Raw genomic sequence first — 20,657 nt, 5'->3', positions numbered from 1 at the left:
TTACTGACGTTACAGTACACCTTTGTATAAATATTTTATTCAATATGTTGTATATGTGTATACAACAAACACAAACTGTATAGTGTAGACAAACTCGTTGCATATATGTATGTAAAATTAGCAGTACATACCAACAGTTCTTGATAGACATAGCCTACTACATGCAGTTCATCAATGCCATCCTCTCCCCATGCAACAGATGGGACAACATACAAAATCAGAGGTTGAAAACAGAAGCACGGGTAACAAAGAAACTAAGTTCGCTAGAAAGTTCTCGTAACACATCTGAAGAGAGAGAGGGGGAGGGGGGAGGGCGGGGAAAGCAAAAGTGAAAGCTGTCGGGGATCAGAAGACGACGACATCACGCACGACCCGTATACAAGAGAAATGAAAAGGGACGGATCCAAACGGTGGCTACAGAGATCAAACCCAGTACATTTACACACCAGTCATTTACAAAAATAAAGTCAGAGTGCAGGGCCGGAGCAGCCAGCCCAGCATGTAGAGTGTTAACGTCAGTGTGGACAATGATTGGCTGGAATGAGGACAGACATCCGCCTCAAACACAGCTACAGTGGTTTTCAGCTCCTGCGTGTGTGTGTGTGTGTGTGTAATATCCCATTTTTCTGCTTTGTACAGACAAATATTGAAGTCTAACTTATGTGCTTCAATGTCCTGTAATAAGAAATGGTCGTGTGTAATCCCAATACACTCCTTAAATGAAATCAACTTCTTTATATAGTTGCAATTTTAGCAGCGTACAGCAGCCTCGGTCTACTTAACATTCTAAATCTTATCTTAAAAAAGAAAACAAACTAGAAGGAAAATGATTAAAGCAAGACAAACATTACAAACTGATCAGACAAGAGCTGTGATAACCTGCTAACAGTCGTGATGAGGATGAGAACAGAAGGTGCAGTGGATTAATTGGAGATTATCTGTGTATGTGCCGTATCCTACAACATGCCCATTCACCCCCCGCCTCCCTCCCCCCGGAAGCAAACATCAGCAACTCTCTGGGCTCCATTTCTGCACAAACACAACGACCGTCGCAAAAACGTATTTGTGTGCAAAGACCAATGAGGTTGACGTTCACGTTTGGTTCTCCTGTGCGACGTTTCTTAGGATGTTTCTGATATTTACAACAGGTTTGGCTATTTGGGAAGTTGAAAGGAAGGGCGGGGGGTTGTTATTCTGCTTGCTGGTAGGCACAGTGTCGCTACATGCAGAGGGGTAAAGTGGGTAATGCAGAAAAAGAACGTTACTGCTCGTTACTCGTCTCAAAGCCTTTAACCGCATAAGCGCCTACATCAATCGGAGTAACGCACGACCTCAGCAATCCATATCATATTCATATTTAACGTATTGAAATCCTTTGCACAGGAAGTTGCGCAGAGGGAATTAAAAGTCTTCTATGTTTGCATTATTGTGTAGTTACTGCTCTTTTTGATTTTTGAACTTTGTGCTTAGTAATGAAACTGCAGATTTATCAGATGCGTTCCTGAGACGGTTCCAATTTTCACCCGAATACCAACAGATCCCGTTTGAGTGGACCAATCCCGTCTGTTTGTCCTCGTCCCTCTTTTGCCCTCTAAGCAGCTTGTCAACACCTTCGAGTCCTTGTGTTGTTTGCACCGGTCTTTGCGTCTCCACAAAAATAGAGCCCTTCAAACTGACATCATACACACCTGTGAAAATCTTGATCCAAAACCTCATCCGTTATAAGAAATACATGCATGTGAATAATTCAATATATATCTACTACTACTCCAAAATGACATCAGCCAAGACCTTTCGGGGTCATACGAAGGTCGACACAGAGTTTTGATTCTTTTGGACAGAACAAATACTATCACAGTGAAACCTTTGATGACTTGAATCAGAAAGAGAATCAGATTTGTTTTGCTTTTTTTTTAAGAATCCATTCTCCTGGTTATGGAAAAAAGACTTTGGTCATTTCAGAATGAATAGATCTGAGTAAGACGTGGAGATGTTTGACTGGATGATGCTACGTGTCCTCTACATGAATGTGTTGGGTGGGTGAGGCACCTTTGGCCCAGTGGGGACTGGGAACCTGTTTTTGCATGCCGGGAATCAAGGTCCAAACAGGCACATGATAGGCCAAGATGATCAGTACTGGACTCTGCATGCTGAGCTAGGAAACAAATCCTCTCATAATATCTAGTCTTTAAAAAGTGTATTTTTTTAATAGTCACTTTCCCTAAGATTTATACAGTGAAAATGTTACAATATAAGCCATCTCTTGTATAACTGCTGCGAGAAGAGAGAAAACAATATTAACCTTGCCCATGCTTTAGTTTGCTGAACAAAACAGGGATGCAGCCAGTATAAATGTCGCCTACTGGTATTCAGCCATGTTGTTTTCTGATTTAAAGTAGACGCTGCCAGAAGATGGCTGCCAGTGCTGCAGGTACAGACCATCTGGGTCAAAGCCACAAAGCCTTGTCTCGCAGTCCAAAGAAGTCAGCTAGTGAGGGACAAAGGCCTACAAGGCCTAGAGAGATTCCTAGAGCCCACGCTCTGAAATAAGATTAAAGAAAAATAGACTTCAGGTTTCTATTTACCAGAGAAGGCGGACTGAACCACTGGTGGGACTTAGATAGTGATATGTATACACCATTCCTTACAGCTCGCTCCCACCCACACCAACATCTGCTTATAAATGAGAGTGTGTTTGTGTGTGCGTGTGTGTGTGAGTGAGTGGGGGGGCTCCTCACATTGATTGCAGTGGGGGTAATTAGCACTTCATCAGCTATGATTGCAGGGCGCTATCTGCCAGCCACCAGTATGTTTTTATCTACCATAAAAAGCAACATCTCCCATTTTTTTTACAACCCCACAAACTTTGTATGTATGTGTGTGTGTCTCTCTACCTCTTGTACAGGCAAGAGCAGATTTTTTTTTTGTTGAAAACATGTCTGTGTGTTTATGCTGATTATTCCATATTTGTGTGAATGCATTTCTTAGAAAATCACACATCTCTCTTGCAAAATGTTTTTTTCCTTTTCTAAGTTACTTGACAAAGCAAAAAGTGTGTGATAGAGATAGAAAGGGGACACGGGAACATACTCGTAAAAAATAGAGGACATCAGTCCAAGTATTTACTCTATCTATACAGTCTCTATCCCAGAACATAGCTGGTGAACTGTGGTATAGAAAATAGATCTGAAGGTACACAGACTCTGCTGCAGCAGGGCATTCTAGAGGGGGTTCTTGGATAAACCATCAGCAAGCAAAGTACCACATGCGTGGTTGTGAAACACGCATTATTCACATGAATTCTCACAGTTTTGGAGGAATCTAAAGGCATTCCAATGATCAGAGGTCCTCTTCCCTCCTGTGCTGGAGAAACTCCTCAGAATTCATCCACCCATGTTGAGACAGCTGGACAAGGGAGGGCAAGGCGGAGAAAGGAGGAGGAGAAGAAGAAAGGAAGAAAGGTTCGCCTGGATCTGATCCAAAGAAGAGAGCGGGTATGGAGTCTGGTAGGGAAAAGCCCTGCTTCCATTGTATTCCACCCCCCCCACCTCCACACACACACACACACACACACACTGGACTCGAGTGAGGTGTGGTTATGTGGTGGGCTTGTCGGGCTTGCTGACAGGTTTACCTCCGTTCATCACCGCCGGCTCACTTGTGCTTTTACTGGGAGGTACTGCTGCCTTGGGCACTGTTTCTCCAACATCATGCAACGACGGCTCTCTGTACATGGCAACTGGAGGAGCAGACGGAAGAGAGAGGGGAGAGGTTAGTGAAGCAAGAAGGTTTGATCTCCAGTGCTTAGACTTCACCTGGAGAAACTTGTTCATCTCTCATATATTAGCTTTCATTAGCTAGTCATTTCCTTTTTCTAATGATTGAAATAAACAATCTGCCTACATCCCCTAAACATTTGCAACAAATATATACTCTAATTTACACATAGATAAAATCCCAGTGCCAGGACTTAATGCTTCCACTCTGACTTCTTTCTTTCTCTCTGAGGGCTCATTTTGTATAACCGAACAGCAAAACTGTCTCATTACGCCTCACTTTACAGCCAATACAGCTGTGTTACTGTCTTGACAGAACACTTCCACTTGATTCCATGTTTAAATAATGGAAAGCAATCAAGCTGGGAGACGAGGAAAGTGATGCCGGCATCTGTTGGCACAGAACTATTAAACATTACGTGCCGGAGACAGACAGAGGCCTCGATCTTATGAATGACGTCATTCACAGAGATCAACTTGATGAGCATTTTTGTGCCGGTGGCCAGCCGTTGACCGCATTGATAGTTGAAAATACAAACTGGAGAAAGCAGAAAGGCTTTGGTTTTTTGATGATTTTATACAGCATATTTACAATTTTAATTAATGAAGTCCATGGGATGTTTGAATTAACTCTTTTGGGGATAATCAAGGCAATTACTCACTAAATATGCACTGCGACAATTTGCGCTCATTCATAAAGCTTCCCTAAGGTTAATGAGCACACTGGTGTCTCATTACCGATACGTGGCTCAGGCAGCCTATGGAAATCAAAGTGTTAATGAGCGGCTGCATATGTGAGACGCATACTTTGCACTGCATTTTCTGGCCTAAAAGCAAAATAGAAACGTCAGATCAGCAAAGAAAACATAAATTCTGGAAGAGCTCCGCATTCCACTGCACAAGCCTGGCTGTGTAGCGTCAGCATGTCCTAGGAGTGTGTGTGTGTGTGAGAGAGAGGGATGTGCAGAGGTTGATGCATAAGGTAAACGTGCAGCGCTACATCTGTTAAATCAGATCAAAACCTTCTATTTAGATAAACTGCTTAATCAACTGAATATCTTCGATGTAATTTCTGTTTAGCAGCTGCAGTATTAAGGCTGTTTTTCATTCCTCGTCCATTCCTGGCTAGCATTGTGATATCTGTGGTACTATGGCAACACCAGTGACATCATGAAATACTTAAGATTAGTAGTTCTGACCTCTGGGTTGAGATATTAATAGGACCTATATGATAATTGCAAAGTAGAACATTTTCAAACCTACCTTCTACCAATAATCACAATCAAGTAGCAATGGGCGGAGTCATTTTCATGTAACAGCTGCTACTTTACAGTTATATAAGGTGAGCTATTAGTCATATCCTATACAAGACCACTTTCATAAGAGTTTTATTAGACCTCACAGGCTCGGGGCGTATATTGGGTACCTTCTAATGGCTTGGGCAGGAAGTGAGCAGCTGGTTTTGTTTTTTTCACTCGATTCCCCTTCATGGCCTGGCCCTCTTTATTGAGCCCTAGGAACCAAGCTCTCCCCGACTCCTGTTGTCTGTACAACATGGACGAGTAGATCACGTAGTAGTTCTCAAACACCGACTCTTTGAACTTGCATTCCGCCGTAAAGAGTTCCTGCAAAGAGACGGACAGACTGTCAGAAGTGTGTCTTATGAGGCAAAAGGATGAAATATTGACTGTAATGCGTGTGGACACAAATGAATAATTCACGTCTTACAGTGTGCAAAAATGAAACAGATGTCAGATTCATAATTCATGCTTGAATGTGTCGTTCTTTGGAGGTCACCAGGACTAATAGCACCCTTTATTTCATACGTGTAATGCGCAGATTAATGTTATAGCAGGTACAGAAAGAGCCACAGCAGGTAAAGCAGGTTTATGAAAAGGACAAGCGCTGCAGTGTTCTGAGCTACACCAACAGAAGACCAGGCTACCAGGCTATAATCATGTCTGACTCCAGCCTTGCCTAATGGCCTGCTCTGATGAAATGTAACTCTCATTCTCTCCTTGGCCTTCACCTTGACTGCAGATGTAAGGCACACATTTAGTCAATTAGCTCATGTTCCTAGCTGAAGGTGTATATTGTTAGGCTCTGACCCCAGCACCTCAGCATGGATGAACATTTGTTCTCAGAATTCAACCCATACACTTAGAAGTTTTCCTGAAGGCTTTTCAGGGTTGTTTAAGTGGTAAAACTCACTTGTTACAAAAAAATAAATCACCGAATGCTATCTTTTATTAACAATTTGTCCCTGGCTGCCTTGTGTGCTTTGCACGAATAATGATGAAGTAATTTAGTGACTCCTCCAGCCTTTACACCTCAATTCATCAATGACAAACCTGAACACAGAGGCGCCATCTCCAACCAGAAGAGCAACAAAAAGGCATTTTCACACTGTCCGCCCTGACAGACTAAAAATAAAAGCATTCATCTAGGTGTAAGAGTTTTTCTACATATATTGCTGGGAATGTACCACTATACTGCATGAAAACATGCACCTCATTGCAGCAGTCAGGGTTAGAGCTCCTTCAGAAGACTTCTGAGGGGAAAATGAGTAATACCTCAAAGTCACTTTTCACTGTGGATTGTGTGATGTCTTCCACACTGCCAATCATCTCTATGGAGCTAGACGGCACTCAGAGAGCAAACACCTTTGCCAAGACACAACAGTGCTCTGATTTCACTTTTTGCCCAATATAAATCCAGATATTTATCATTAACTTGAAATCAGATGGAATATTGTTCAGTAGTGTATCTGACTTCATCTGTTGAGAATTGCACATGTTTGTTTAATAATCCACTGGTTATATAGCTTGGATTTGTGTATAAATAGTATAATATTTGGCAGTGTAGCCACACACAAATGCAAAATATGGCTCGCAATCTCAGTGTTGACACTTCAAAATAAACAGCCTTAAAATAACCTTAACATTTCATGTCTGATTAATATAATTCTGAGTAATATCCCCATTTGTCACCGGCTGGTGAATCTTTGTAACCGCATACAATGTTATTTATGGGCTAAAAGCTCAGATGCGAACACAGGACACATCACGCCATGATAGCCGTTATTAGCCCTTTGCTAAATTACTCCTGTCAGAGCTCATCCAGCAGGCAGCGTTCTACTAAAAACAGAGCAGAGCAGAGCGGAGGACGCCCTGGATGACCGGAATGATCCCCACAAGCAGCCAGCTGTGTTCGCCTCGTGTCCTCTTTATCCTTGATGGAGGACACACACTTTCAAGAGTGGAAGGTGTTTGTATGTGTGTTAACTCAGCTATTCTATTCTATTCCATTTACACTGGTATTCAATGTAGTGAATGTGACTCTACATGCATTTACTCATTTCGAGTTTTTCCATTTTGGGAGACTTTCTTGTTTCCTGTACATTGATCTGTCAGTTTTTAGCTACTTTGCTGTTTCACATGTTGCATTCAGGGTCATATTAGCTCATGAAACGTCGCTGTTGTTGTGTAAGAATCTTATATGTCAGCCTGGTTTCATCTTCATGAAACAATATAAGTCCATGTTTAAAAAAAGAATGAATCCTTCAGCTGATCCTCAAAAATGGAGATAAAGGGTCTTACTTTCAAAAAGCTCTCTCATTTGTGGGATTTTTATTAATTCATTAAATCTTTCCCTTTTCTGTCATAATGTAGCATCATCAAGCCAGTAATTGTGTTAACACTTTGCCACAATAACAGAGTTTCCATAGATTTCAGTTGTTTTGAAACTATGTAGTCATTTGTTGCATCACCACAGGGCTCTTCCAGGACCACCAGTGGTACATGTAGCACAGATGGAGAACCACTGTCATCATGAAGAAGCTGGCTTTAAGGCTTTAAGTCTTATCAAATGTTTTCATCATTAATAACAATGCCTCAACTACTTTTTCTCACTATTGCCACTTTTAACTTTGATATGTGAGACATTTCTCTGCTTTCAAAGCTTTTGGCCAACCACACGACTCCTACTTAAAGGATTTCCCTACCTCCTCCATCACTGAAGCCAGGATGATAAGCTCAGAGTTTGTACTATGAGGTATAGAGCATACTGGGAGTTCCCCCATTATGAATCTGATCTGCTAGGCAGCGATTACGTTACATGAGAGAATTATCTTTGGGCAACGATAGGAGCGAATGCAGCGATTAGGATCAGAACTATTAATCTTGCTACCATAGCAGATCATCGTGGCTGAGCAGAATGACCCATTGATAGACAGAGACTCTGCAGGCTAAAGCTATAAAAAGGAAGCCTAACATGATAAAAACCCTAAGCACAAGGCTTTCTGGCATGTTTAATATCAAATAAATAAATGTTCCCTCTGGACTATGCTGGGCTAAACCAAGTCATTACTCATTTTGTCATGCACATTAGGATTTACTGTGTATCAGCAGCGAGAGGCAGTATATTAAATGGCTGCTTATTATTACCCTTCAGAAAAGCAAGCCTGTGTCCTGTCTGCCAGCACAGATCTGATGGGAATACACCAAATACCAAACAGCACCGTGCAGGTACAACTAAGCTCAAATTAAAAGGAGAAGTCAAATTTACTTTTACAGCTCCACATCACAGCCAATGTCTTAAAGAGCTTTACAAGCTGACATAATAAAGTAGCTGCTCCTGACCCAGCATCAGCTCTCTAAGCCAACACTTCAACTCCAGGATTGATGCCCAATTTTGTCCTGTATCTGATTTAGTGGCCTCTGTAATGAGCCAAACCAAATGGGCCAACAAGAAGGGACAAAGACATTTATATCTATGTGTTTGTGTCAGGAGATATTTGACACGGATATCAGATGTCGCCCCAAAATGTTAGAGAATATCCAACTCCCTTAGAATCAGAAGAAGAAAACAAAAAGGTACAGACCTTGGGAGAGGCATTTCAAAGAGAGATTTCCTCTCCTTGAACAGCCAAGTGTGACACGAGAGCTGTAAATGTGGGGAAGGAGGAGAGGAGGACGACTGAATTACGATCCAGCAAGAAGACCTGAAATTTATAATGATGTACTAAAAACCAAGAAGCATAATTTTAAGAGAGAACGAGTGCGATGCTGCAGAGCCTGACACACCAAACCGGAGCTCTGTGATGATCTAATATTTGCCCCCCCAGGCGATCCCTCGCCAACAACACAGGCTTTAACAAATGTTGTCTCTGCTCTGCTTCATTTGTTGAACCCCAAAACCCTTTGTTCTCCCAATATGCAGAGGGTAAAAGTGTTCAAACATGCCGAAGCAAACTGTTTCTAAGCTGATTAGAAGGCAAACAGTTTTACCTTCATGCTTCCCTGAGTTGCTTCAATTAGGTAATTAATTCTTTCTTGCCAGGTGAGCTGCACCGCAGGTTGGTTGGCTGCTGTAATTACACAGATCATTTCAATGCCGGGGCCACGTTTTAGGCTGGAGCTGATTACTCATACAGCACCGATCTGCTTTAGGAAACGACCCCGGTCTAAGCAGCCGCACGCGTCAGACAGCCAGAGCCGACGGCAGAGGAGGTTGGATTGTGGAGTGATGATTTGTGCGCCAATAAAACCTTAAACTGTCATTGAAAATCTGTTCATTGCCATAGATATAGATATTATTTTTGAAGGTATTCAAAGATGAGAACAGTAAAATAAGCAGCCATTAGTTCTTTTGACGTATACTATCCTTTCCTATCCTATACTTTTCTATTCTATTCCTTACTCGTGCTTTTGATTTGCTGCATGTTGCGTTTCCTTGCGGCTTTGTTCTTTCATGATCAATAATTCTCCAGAGATTTCCTGTCAGAATTTCATGATCTATATATTACGCAAGATATAAAGAGACATACACTACACACTGTATTTTACCTGTCTGCGTTACATCGTATCGGTTCACAGGCTCCTCTGACACCTCTGTGCCGTTACATGTTACATTTCAAATGCGTCATTCTATTTACACTCTCCAGATATTATCAACAAGTGACTATGACAAGATGACAAATCACTTCTCAGGTTCTGTGGGTGGACGATGTTGTATTACACCCTGAATGATAAACACAAACGTCTCATTTATCCTTCAACCTTCATCAGCAAGCCAGCAAACTTTATAACATTGAAACAACCCGTGTTCCTAACCGACGCCACCCACTGTGCCTTTTTGTGGACAAACCTCTTCTCTTTCTCCTCTTATGCTTCCTGCCCCCCCCCCGCCCCGCCCCTTTCCTTTTCCCTGGAGCCCAGAAGGTGACAAATACCTTTGCTCTTGCGTTTCCATGGTAACACAGAGGGGCTCCAGGACAGCGTAGTGCTATTGAAAGGGGCTGGGCATCCCCATTGCCTCCATGCACACAAATCAAACTCCACTGTTGCATTCTGCAGTTACAATGTCTTCATCTATATCCTCATTCATTATTCAAAAGAGAATTTAATTGTTTTGCGCTTGCTGTTTTTGGGTTATGACAGATGAAAGGCGACAATCAGGAGGGAATCGTGAAGAAATCTTTGTCTTCAATCCAAAATGGTGGTCCTCAATTGCAATATGAGTCACATCCTCTGACGTTCATCCAAGAAAAGCTGCATTCAAATTAGGTCCCAAATTTTGGATCCAATTCTCGATATTTTTCTGCTGCTACAACCACGTCTGGTACATTGATGACGCATCCCTGCCTGCATAGTGCTGTTATCCCTGGATGTCTTTGCCGCTGCGATACACCACCAGGCATCCATCACACAATCTGATATGCATCGAACTTGATACGGCACAAGTCATTAGAGGAGCCTATCTCATGCTCCGTTCATCAAACTAAGCACCTCAAGCAAATTCAGTTCACGACAATCATCTCGATTAAACCGAGCTGTTCGCTACTCGGCATCAAAAACAACAAAAAAAAAAGGGTGACATTGAAGGGCAGAGAGGAGAAAGAGATGCACACTCTCCCACTTTCACACCAGTGGCAAATCGAATCATTTTTGAGGCACCCAATGACTGATTTTCTTTCCACTTGATCCCCCCGCCTGGCGCTCCACATCAGCGGGCGCCCCGGCCCGTGATTGGCCGGTACTCTGAATGGAAGGCCGTAATTGACCTTGACTACAGACAGCGCCGGGGCCAGAACTGCTCAGCCCCACATAATCAGCCCGCTCGCCAAAGCAAGAAGACGAGGGACACAGACAAAAAGGAGATAAACAGTGACGGGGGGAAAAAAAAGCGAGACGGAGAGAGGAAGAGGAAGAGAGAGAGAGAGAGAGAGAGAGAGAGAGAGAGAGAGAGAGAGAGAGAGAGAGAGAGAGAGAGAGAGCGAGAGAGAGAAGGGCGGGGGGTGGTGGGGGGAATCCAAGGAGGAGGACAGTTTCCACAGAGGAAAGATGAAAGATAAAAAGAGGCAAAAGGACAGAGACAGATGGAGAGAGTGGGAGTCTTAAAGAAAAAGCCCAGATAAAGAACGAGGAGGCATATAAAGAGAGGAAGAGAGACGCTCTGTTCATCAAACAAACGGGTTGAGATTGCCTAAACGTAGGTGAGGGTGAGAGGGGGGCTTAGGCGGGGAGGGGACGGACATTAATATGCAGAGCGATCGCTTACCGCCCCACTGTGGAAACGGAGAAATTGTTTATTAATGCTGCCAGCATAAAGCCTATTAATCCGTGGAAAAAGGTCAACCTCCAGGAAGCCGAGCCGCATTACCAACACTAAGCTGCTCTCATATGTATAAGAGTCACGTTGACAGTGGGGGTTTGAGCAGACCGGTGTGATTATCAAACCCAGAGGAGGAGAGGAGACGGAGGACGGGCGCGGGTAAACAGCTGGGTGGATTGTGGGTGCATGCGGATGGGAGGGTGGTGAACACTTGTCATTCTTACTGGGAGACCACAAGAGCGAGTGTGAAGTGGTCTAAGTGCCATTTTAGGGTTTACTGCATTTGTCATTTATTTGCCCCTCAAAAAGCCACAATACCAATATACTTTCATCAATAGAGACTTTGGAAAAATTCTGACATTTCAAGGCTTTGAATACAAATGGACACAAACATTTCCTTTGTCGTGGCCTACAAAGTCAATGGATGAAATATGAGTGTTTATATTGCAACAAATCTTAATAATAACACCGTTTCAGTGGAGTGTAGTTTCCCCAAGCTGTTGCATGAATGAGCACACCCACATTCTGTCCGTCATATTTTCAAAGCCGGATGACAAAAAAGCACCAACACCTCTAACGTGTTTGGCCACCAGAAGCACTTAAGTGCTCCATAAAAAAGGTCCCTGAAGACACTTTAACGGTAGGCCAACAGAAGAACAACTTCCCTGGCACATTCTGCACAGGCACACACACACACACATGTATTTGAAGAGAAGGCATATCAAGTGTAAATCCTGGACAAGAAAATGGACAGAAATCAGTTCATTTGAACATTCTAACCAAAGTAACATCATAATGAGCCCATTCATGAACTTGAGATTAGATTTACTTGATGATTGAACACAACATGCATGTGCGTACAATTAAACGACATGAAGGGAAAACCTTGAAAATAAGTGAATTTGATTTGATTGACGCCTACAATAAAGCTTAAAGGCATTTAATTACCCCGTCTGACTAGTTGAGTGAAGCAGAAGTCCAATGTGTGTGTTGCTTAGTTTTCAGAAAGCTTGTACTCAAAATTCATTACACATTTGTTTACCAACTTACATGTACAAATAAATGAAATAAAACCTGCCTTTGAATTAAAACGTCCACAAAAATAAAGAAATTGATAGTTACTGTAATGCGGTTTTCCCAGCCTGCATAAAGAAAGAGGAATGACGAAGGTATCTGCAGGTATATTGCTTTCCCAACCTCCCTCTCTCTCTTTTCTGGTGTCTGTTTGTGCTGTTTACACCCTCAGGAACACTGTCCCAGTTTAGTAAAGAACTGCATGTCATTTCCTCATAGCTTCACTCTTCATTGAGTCTCTCTCCTGCTCTTTTGCACCTTTAACGTCTACCTAAGGCTCCAACAGATTGTGTGATTTTGTGCCTCTACAGGAGGAAAATCCAGACAGCCGGCAAAACAAAAAATCGGACCGAATCCTCGCGACTGAAAGCTGCTCCTACAACACATGTCCGGATGACGCAACTCTACGACTCATTACCCGTTCATCTGACGTTCATCATACTTGTTGTGACACAAACGTTCATCTCACAGGGGTTTGATCGCTTCTGTCCACACACTTTCTACCAGGTATCTTATCGTCTGGTGTGCACGAATATGTAGGGAATTTATTCTCTTTAGTCTCCTTTGTTGAAGGTCTTACCGGTGGTGATAAGTGTCACTGCTGTTTCTACCGTTCATGACAAAGTGTGAGGCGAAAGCGAGTGTGTGGCCAGCATCCAAGTTTGGCACTCCTTAGGCCAGCTCAGCCTTTTGACGCGGTCAAAGAGAAGCGTGCAAACAGTACTGGGGAAAGCCAGTTTTCACTCAGTGTGCTGTGCAGTGCTGTAGCATGGAAGAGTAGAGGTAGATCTAATAGTTAGATTCATTTTTCTGGCACTAATGGAACATATGAACATGAAAAACTAACCAAAACAAACTATGCAACATTGCCATTGGGAATTAGAGTGAGATTAAGGTCCCTGGTCTCCAAAGATACAGCCACATCATGGATCATCTGATGGCCAGTTAATGTCCAGCTCCCCTCAACTCTGCACTCATATTTCATGCTCGTCTTTCACAGGCTTTTAACGTACTCTGTCCACTGCACTTTAGGAAAGGCAAGCGCAGAGGAGCACTTAAAACAATAAACAAAGAGAGACAGGATGCTGTGTTTGGAATGTAGCTCGCCTCAGCGAAGAGGCATCACCACAATCAAACATTTCCCTGTACAGAAATCCATGAGCCGACGGTCTTAAAAAATTTGATGTAACTTTGAATGGAATACTTCATCTGCTTTCAAGGCTGAAAAAGCTTGCAGGTGGAAAGCCCACACCATTATGTCGCAGTGATTCTGTAGACACACGCAACATCTCCGCTATTTAGCCTGATTTAGTCTCTCCATTTCTATTTGTGTTGCACTGATCTCTGTCCATTTGGCGGGATGACACATTTCCTCCATCATCTGTTGAGGTAATTCTGTCTCAAGTTTATTCTTGACAGATTATTGCTACTTGCTGAAACTGTATCAATACTGTTGTTTGTTTGTGTTACTCAGCAACGCAAATGTTCTTGCAGTACCACTGAAAACACACATAAATTACTTATATTCACATAGTGTGTTTGAATCTACATCAAATGTAGCATTAAGCAGCAATGGCTCTGTATCTGCATTCCATCTGCAGTGTTAAATTTGAGGAGTGTGCTGCATGCGCAATTACACCCATCAAACAATGTGGGTCCTTGATGTAATACTGAAATCATCTGACAGGTGTAGTGCTTAAACAATACAAAGTAGCAGACTGAGACATCAGCTCTCAAAGTCCCAATCATTAGTATAGGTATATTGCGTCATGTTTTCCCATGTTTACGTGATTACTATGGTTGGCCACACCCATGTGCAGCTGTGCAACCAAACCATGACTGATTGTTGTGTTGTCGTGCACTACACCATGATACTGTGTTGCGTGCTTGTGATCACAGTGTAGGCTGCCGTCCAAAGGCCAGCGGATGTCTGTGTGTCTGAGCCGTCAAAGGGAATCAAGGATAGTAGTAATTACATAGATTAGATTAGATGAAAACCATGATGTAATCATCTACAAGCACGGGCTGCCGTGCAGTACATAATCTGGCTGAAGTATTACATAAATTAATCTTGCTTACTTTTACTGCTGTGATCACAGTCACTTTTAAGTATAAGATTATATCAACGTGCACAATGCAGCAGATTTAGGACTAGCAGTGCAGTAAACCTTTGCAGATTGTCTTTTCTTAATAGCAAGAATGACACCGCACTGCTTGTTTGAAAAGATAACAGCATCCCGGGATTGGGTTGCAAAAGAAGCAAGGGTTCCCTGTGGTATCTTCTTGATTTAACTGTAAAGAGGCCGGTGCCAATCTCTCCTGAAGCCTCGTTGAGAAGCAGCCAGAGCACTTTGCCTGGGAGTCCATGTATGAGAGGAACCACGGCGGAGGATTCGCAGTCCGTCGTTCTCCGAGGATGAAATGTGGCAGGGGTACAGCTGGATATCTCAGCGATTCAACCACTCAGCCAGAGAGGAACCACTAAACCGACACGGCCTGCTCATCAGCTGCTCAACCGCAAGCCAAGAGCGGCTAGTGAGTGCTTTGCCTTTGCTAGAGTCACATACTGAAGCTGAATGAAGCGGAACTGAGAGATGCAGCGTCCTCACTAAAGACACTTTTGATGAATAATAGGTGGGGTAGGTAGGGATGCAATCGCTCATATGCAATCTGGAAAATAACGCCACTTCTATCTTATACAACCGAGTACCACTGAGGAACACTGTGGCAGCATCTTCTGTATCATAATTAAGCTAATGGGTTTTTAGAAACTTCTCATTTGTGGTCCCAAGCTGGTGGAAGGAGCTACCAACCCCCCAGAGTCCCTCTATGTGTTTAAAAAACCATTGAAGACCCATGTCTAAACACCTTCATACCTCATGGCTACCTATTAAAAAAGAAACAAAAACTTCTTGGCACTTACTCTTGTACACCACTTTGGATCAAAGTGTTTGCAGAATGACTAAATGTAATGTAAAGTGAGTTTAGACATATTTACACTTAAATTGACTTTACCAAAGCAGCCAAAACTGTTTTTCATCCAAATTTAATTAAGGAAGTGGATCAGAGTTGAGTCAGGAGGTTGGAGAAGGAGATAGAATAACAGAATGTGGAGGAAAAAAACGTTTTAAAAAAAAGTTTATGTGATATTGTTTGCTGTGGATAATCGAGTCACTCAAGTCACTAAGCTCATCTCCATCGGAAAAAGGAAGCGTAACTAAAGCCCATTTGCCCACTGGGTCCAAATTGCTTATTGTAAACGCTAACTACACAGAAATAGCTGGAAATATCGAAAGCCGCAGTGACTATGACTCACTATTATTGCTTCGAAACGAAACACTTTTGGCAACTGAATATTGTGACACTTGTGGTTCTCTAGTCTCTTGTCATCCTCCAATGTAACCTTCACAGTTCTGCGTGACGTGTCACAGTGATAAACGCTGCAGGTTTTAGTGGGATGATGTATTCACTCCTTAGCATACATGTACACACAAACAATGTTATGACTTAAATGGGATTTGCAGCGCTCCCCCAGTAGCTGTTGTGTTGACTGCTTGTCGGTGTGAGGAGACACCTACACAGACACAGCAGAGACAGAGGGCTTAGTTGAGATTTAAGAGAATGAATTTTCATGATTTACAACCTTTCTGTAAGAGCTCTCGCCGTATTGATTTTTCAACTGCAGGGGTGAGGCTTGATAAAATGTTACTTTCATTTCAGGGGTGGAAGTGGAAGAGGACACAGAGGGATTCTGCCTGGAGGAAAGGAGAGAACTAAAGCTATTACAGCTGCAGGCGGGCGGGCGGAGCACTGAGGGCTTTTTCTGTCACAGCAAAAGAAGCACCATCCTTCAAGCACGCCCATGCTGTGATCCGAGCTTGAGCAAAGATTTGAACCCGCAACCTCGTAGGCATGACACAAATGTCTAACCAAGAGGTTTAACCCATGATAAAACAGCTACTAATCGACAATAAAGAGAAGGGGTAGTGACGGAGTGACCTCAAGTTAAGGGAGACTTTGTTGGATGACCTAATTAGTTGCCCCCTTTTCCTGTCATGGTTTGGTCACCAGAGTCTTGCCCACATCTTGAAGGCTTCATGTACCTTGGGCACCAATTACACTTCAGCTGGAATATGCCGCTGCCAGCCTACGGCCTGGAGAGAAAACGGTGGCAGAGGGATTTCATTAATTGGTTTCCAAGATGGCTGACTAGGTGTTGAACAAAAAAGATGTATCTTCTTCTTCTATCAGCATATTTAATGGTGCCTGGTGTTAAATGGCTGCGACATGTCCGGACAAATGTAAGTGTAATACTCGTTTGTATGTAACTATATATTATTGTACCTAGGATAGTTGAGTTCCTTCGATTATGAATGGCTATTATACATAAAAGCAATGAGGACTTTGGTGACGAGGGGGATGACATCAGGCAGCGTTTGCATGCCGTAACATTTGCAACGCTCAGGCCAAGCAGCCTTCTGCCCTCTGCAGGAGGACGCATCTCGCGAAATGAGACACAGCTTGCGTGTTTGCACAGGCAGAATTGTTTGGCATGGTCAGTGCTGCTGCACAGTGGGTAGATGAAGATCTCGCTGAGAGAAATAAGTTCATCTGCATTGCCTGAGTACACACATGCAAATTTTCAGTGGAGACAATGTGGAAATAAGTGGAAGCTGTGGCGCCCTTGAGCCCAGTTAGAGGGCTCTGCATGTGATCAAAGAGCTGCAGCTAGAATATGGAAGTGTCAAACTCGTGACATCATTCCATTAACATTCTGGCAAATTTTCTCCATTTTCACTTGTTATTGCCTGAGCTGTTTAAAACAAAAAGCCAAAAGCCCTGTTAAGTGTATGATGTGGTGTGAGTCTGCAAGTGTTACACATCTAATTGCTGTTTGGATACCGAGGTTCCTGAGGACTACTTGTAGCTTTACAAGCTCTCATCCCACTGCTGCTCATTTGCACATTACATTGCACTTGAGGCAACAAGCACAAGTGTACCATTTGTATTTGCATGGTGCTTGACATTTACACACTGGGAAAGCAATTAGGCCAGAATTAGGGTCATTAATACAATGAACACGCTGGATGTGTCTGCTGCCAGAGCACAATGAGACTGATGCCATATACCATATGCCATATATGTCTACATTCACTGACTCTGACAAAGGAATAAAGATAAACATGTGACATGCATGTGCCTCGAGTCTGCTCTTCGGTTTCTAATTTATTTCTACTGCTTAGTGGGGCAAATTCTCATTCTTCAGGCAACAATGGTGAAAACAAGCAGATATTAAAAGGGCTTGTTGCGGAGGAAGCCTTAGTGTGGAAACATACGGAATCTCTGAACGGCTCCTTACAGGAAAAGGTCACTGTCTTCATGGAGAAATGGTGAATGTCTGCAAACTGTTACGCCCCTGTGAGTCAAAGCTACAGGAGGCTTGATATCTATGTCAATATTTATATTACCATAAACTTGATGGTAATTTTGTGTGTGGGCATCCTAAATTCATCCATTTTACATAAGACATAGAATCAAATAGGTTCCCAGATGTGTTAGGGTGAACAACAAGAGCACAGACTCCTGTAATATTATACTGATAATAATTGTAAATATATAACTGCTACAAGTTACAAAGCTCTTGGAATCATTTTGAAATCCCAGCTTGCATTAAACATAAGATTCTAACAACATGCTGTAGTGTACCGTACCTATTTGGTTAGTAAAACATCCTCATTCTATGTTGGATGGATAAATCTTTACTCATAATGGAGCATCAGCTGTTAAATCAGCGAAATATCATTTGAATTCCGTCCTGCTGTATTATACAACACAGCCACGTGCAAAGCCAGTGTGTTAAATAGGCCACTTTAGAAACATAATGCTGTCCATTAGTCAATGTAAAGGTTATTAAGATGGATTAGGGTTAAAGTAAGATAAATAGATGAGATCTGTAATCTATTATTAAACCTGGAATCTTATTAGTTTCATTTAGCCCCAACAGTTTACAGTCTGTTGTTGTCGATTCTTACCTTAAGAACTGCTACGAGTCAACAACTGTGCACTTTTTAGTTAAACTAGAGGCCAATTTATACGGATCAAGCGCCAGGTGATGGTATTGGCATGAAGTCTATAGGTAGACAAACCCAGAAAGAACAATTTGTATAGATTAGGATTCCCTTATGGAGATGAGTCTGCAGATATAGATTCTCCTTAAAGGTATTCACAGAGAGGAGATGGGATCAATAATATTCCTCCCGCTCCTCATACAGGAACAATCAGACATGCTCGGGGATGAATCAGACATCACGTAATTGCACTACGTGAGTGATGGCTGGGAGGCTGAATCCCCATACAAAATGGAAACCCAGCGTCCTCCCATTTAACAGCCACAGTGAACACAAATAATTAACTACTTGGAAGTCTGCGTAACGTTATTAAAACTGCTGGGATGAAAAATGATTCATTAATGTGTGTGTGTGTGTGTGTGTGTGTGTAACTCGGAAAGGCTGCCGCTTTCCTTGGAGAACCTGTTTGTGAGCTGAAAGAATGCAGATCGCTTTCTACAAAAAAGGCTGCAACAGACAAAATGGGATCAGCAAGCAGAGGCTGCCTGCATGCTACACTGATTATATTGACCGCAGTGGGGCTTTCCCTGGCAAACTCACCTCGGATTCCCCCCTCTCTCTCTCTCTCTCTCCAAATTCTGTTTCTCCCAACTCGATCAATGCGGTCCTCTTTCCAGTCTCCTGCTTTCTCATTATCTGTCAGCAGCACATAATTTATCGTGAGCTCTGCAGCATCCATACCACGTCTAATAAGTGTTTGTGTTTTTGGCCGCTCTATTCTAATAGAGATGTATAGGAATTATCCCAGATGGACAAGTCGGGGACTTATTGTGAGCGCTAGTTGACGGATCGATAGTTGGCTGATGGCCACAATGGCAGACAGCCGGTCTACTGGGAGACACAATAAAGCTAAACATATGTCTTGAAAGATACACATGCATGGGAGGTAGAGAGAGAGAGAGAGAGAGAGAGAGAGAGAGAGAGAGAGAGAGAGAGAGAGAGAGAGAGAGAGAGAGAAAGAGAGAGAGAGAGAGAAAGAGAGAGAGAGAGAGATTCTGCTAGGCTTGTAGAGCAGCCAGTGTTCACGCGCATGTCCATCAATCTTTCAATGGTCATGTGTATGAAACAATTACTGGTTGGTTGAGCAGGGAAGGATGTCCAGCCGCAATGCTATTGGGCCAACATTCAAAATGGAACGAATCAAAGAATCCCATGGCAAAAGCACAAAGATAAAAATGGGGCAATACAAAGGCGGAAGAGATCCGTCGATAGAAAAGATTTGTTTGACCCCCAGGGGTGCAAAGATTAACCGATAAATATCGGAAAAATCGAAACAAGAGAGACACAGCTATGTCGATACCAACCACAGGTCTCTCTCTCTGTGTGTGTGCGTGTGTGTGTGTATGTGTGAGAGAGTCGGAGAGAGAGGGAGAGAGGGAGAGAGGGAGAGAGAGAGAGAGAGAGAGAGAGAGAGAGAGAGAGAGAGAGAGAGAGAGAGAGAGACCCTGCCCTCTCCTGCCTCTTCATCCTTCTTTAAGCCTTTACTTAAAAGCTAATCCCACATAGAGGGAAGTGTAAGACTCCACTGTGTGCTAGCAGTCTGAAATAGGCACAAAAGAACAGCAACAGGACCAAATGTGTAGCCATGAAATAAACCTGAGGCACCATCAACCTTTAAAACCATATAAACATGTAGGGTGCCGCTGAAAGATAACGTTACCTGCAGCAGTCAACATGAGGGAGGCAAAGCCCAAATGCCAAATTCAGACAGAAGATACAACATCAGCAGCACTTATATGAAACATTAACTTGTCATGAGGACTCAGAAAACTGCTCGCTGGTGACAAGAGTAATGACTGCAGCATCGAAAACAAGGCACCAAATGTTCCTCATGTTTAATCAACCAACACACAAGTGTGTGTTGTAGAGATGTTGACCGTTTTAGAATTTAAATCATTATGGTTGCAAACTACAATTCTCCTGATGCAGAACAGGAAGTCCTGTTGCCTGTGACTATTTTATTCTATCTTATTTTTATTTATTTGTGTTTATTTTGGATGAATTTTTAAAAAGACTACTGTATTATTTTGGTTTTCCCAATACAGGTTGACTGAAGTCGAAAGTC

General features: G+C 42.7%; 1 protein-coding gene across 3 annotated transcripts in view; it reads right to left on the bottom strand.

Annotated features, from left to right (window-relative positions):
* Positions 1–3,596: 3,596 nt before the first annotated feature.
* fgf14 (fibroblast growth factor 14) overlaps positions 3,597–20,657 on the bottom strand; it is a 91,641-nt gene continuing 74,580 nt past the window's right edge. For all 3 annotated transcript variants that reach the window (XM_076165699.1, XM_076165701.1, XM_076165700.1), the window contains exons 4-5: positions 5,203–5,401; positions 3,597–3,739 (exon numbers count right to left, since the gene is read on the bottom strand). In XM_076165699.1, the coding sequence (XP_076021814.1) occupies positions 3,597–3,739; positions 5,203–5,401 (342 nt within the window). The remainder of the gene's footprint in view (positions 3,740–5,202; positions 5,402–20,657) is intronic.

This window comes from Genypterus blacodes, unplaced genomic scaffold (genome assembly GCF_046128005.1).
Source record: "Genypterus blacodes isolate CSIRO-AG114 ecotype Tasmania unplaced genomic scaffold, CSIRO-AGI_Gbla_v1 ptg000148l_1, whole genome shotgun sequence".
NCBI lineage: Eukaryota > Metazoa > Chordata > Actinopteri > Ophidiiformes > Ophidiidae > Genypterus > Genypterus blacodes.
Note: the sequence above shows the minus strand (reverse complement) of the source record. Positions and strands in the feature narration are given on the sequence as shown.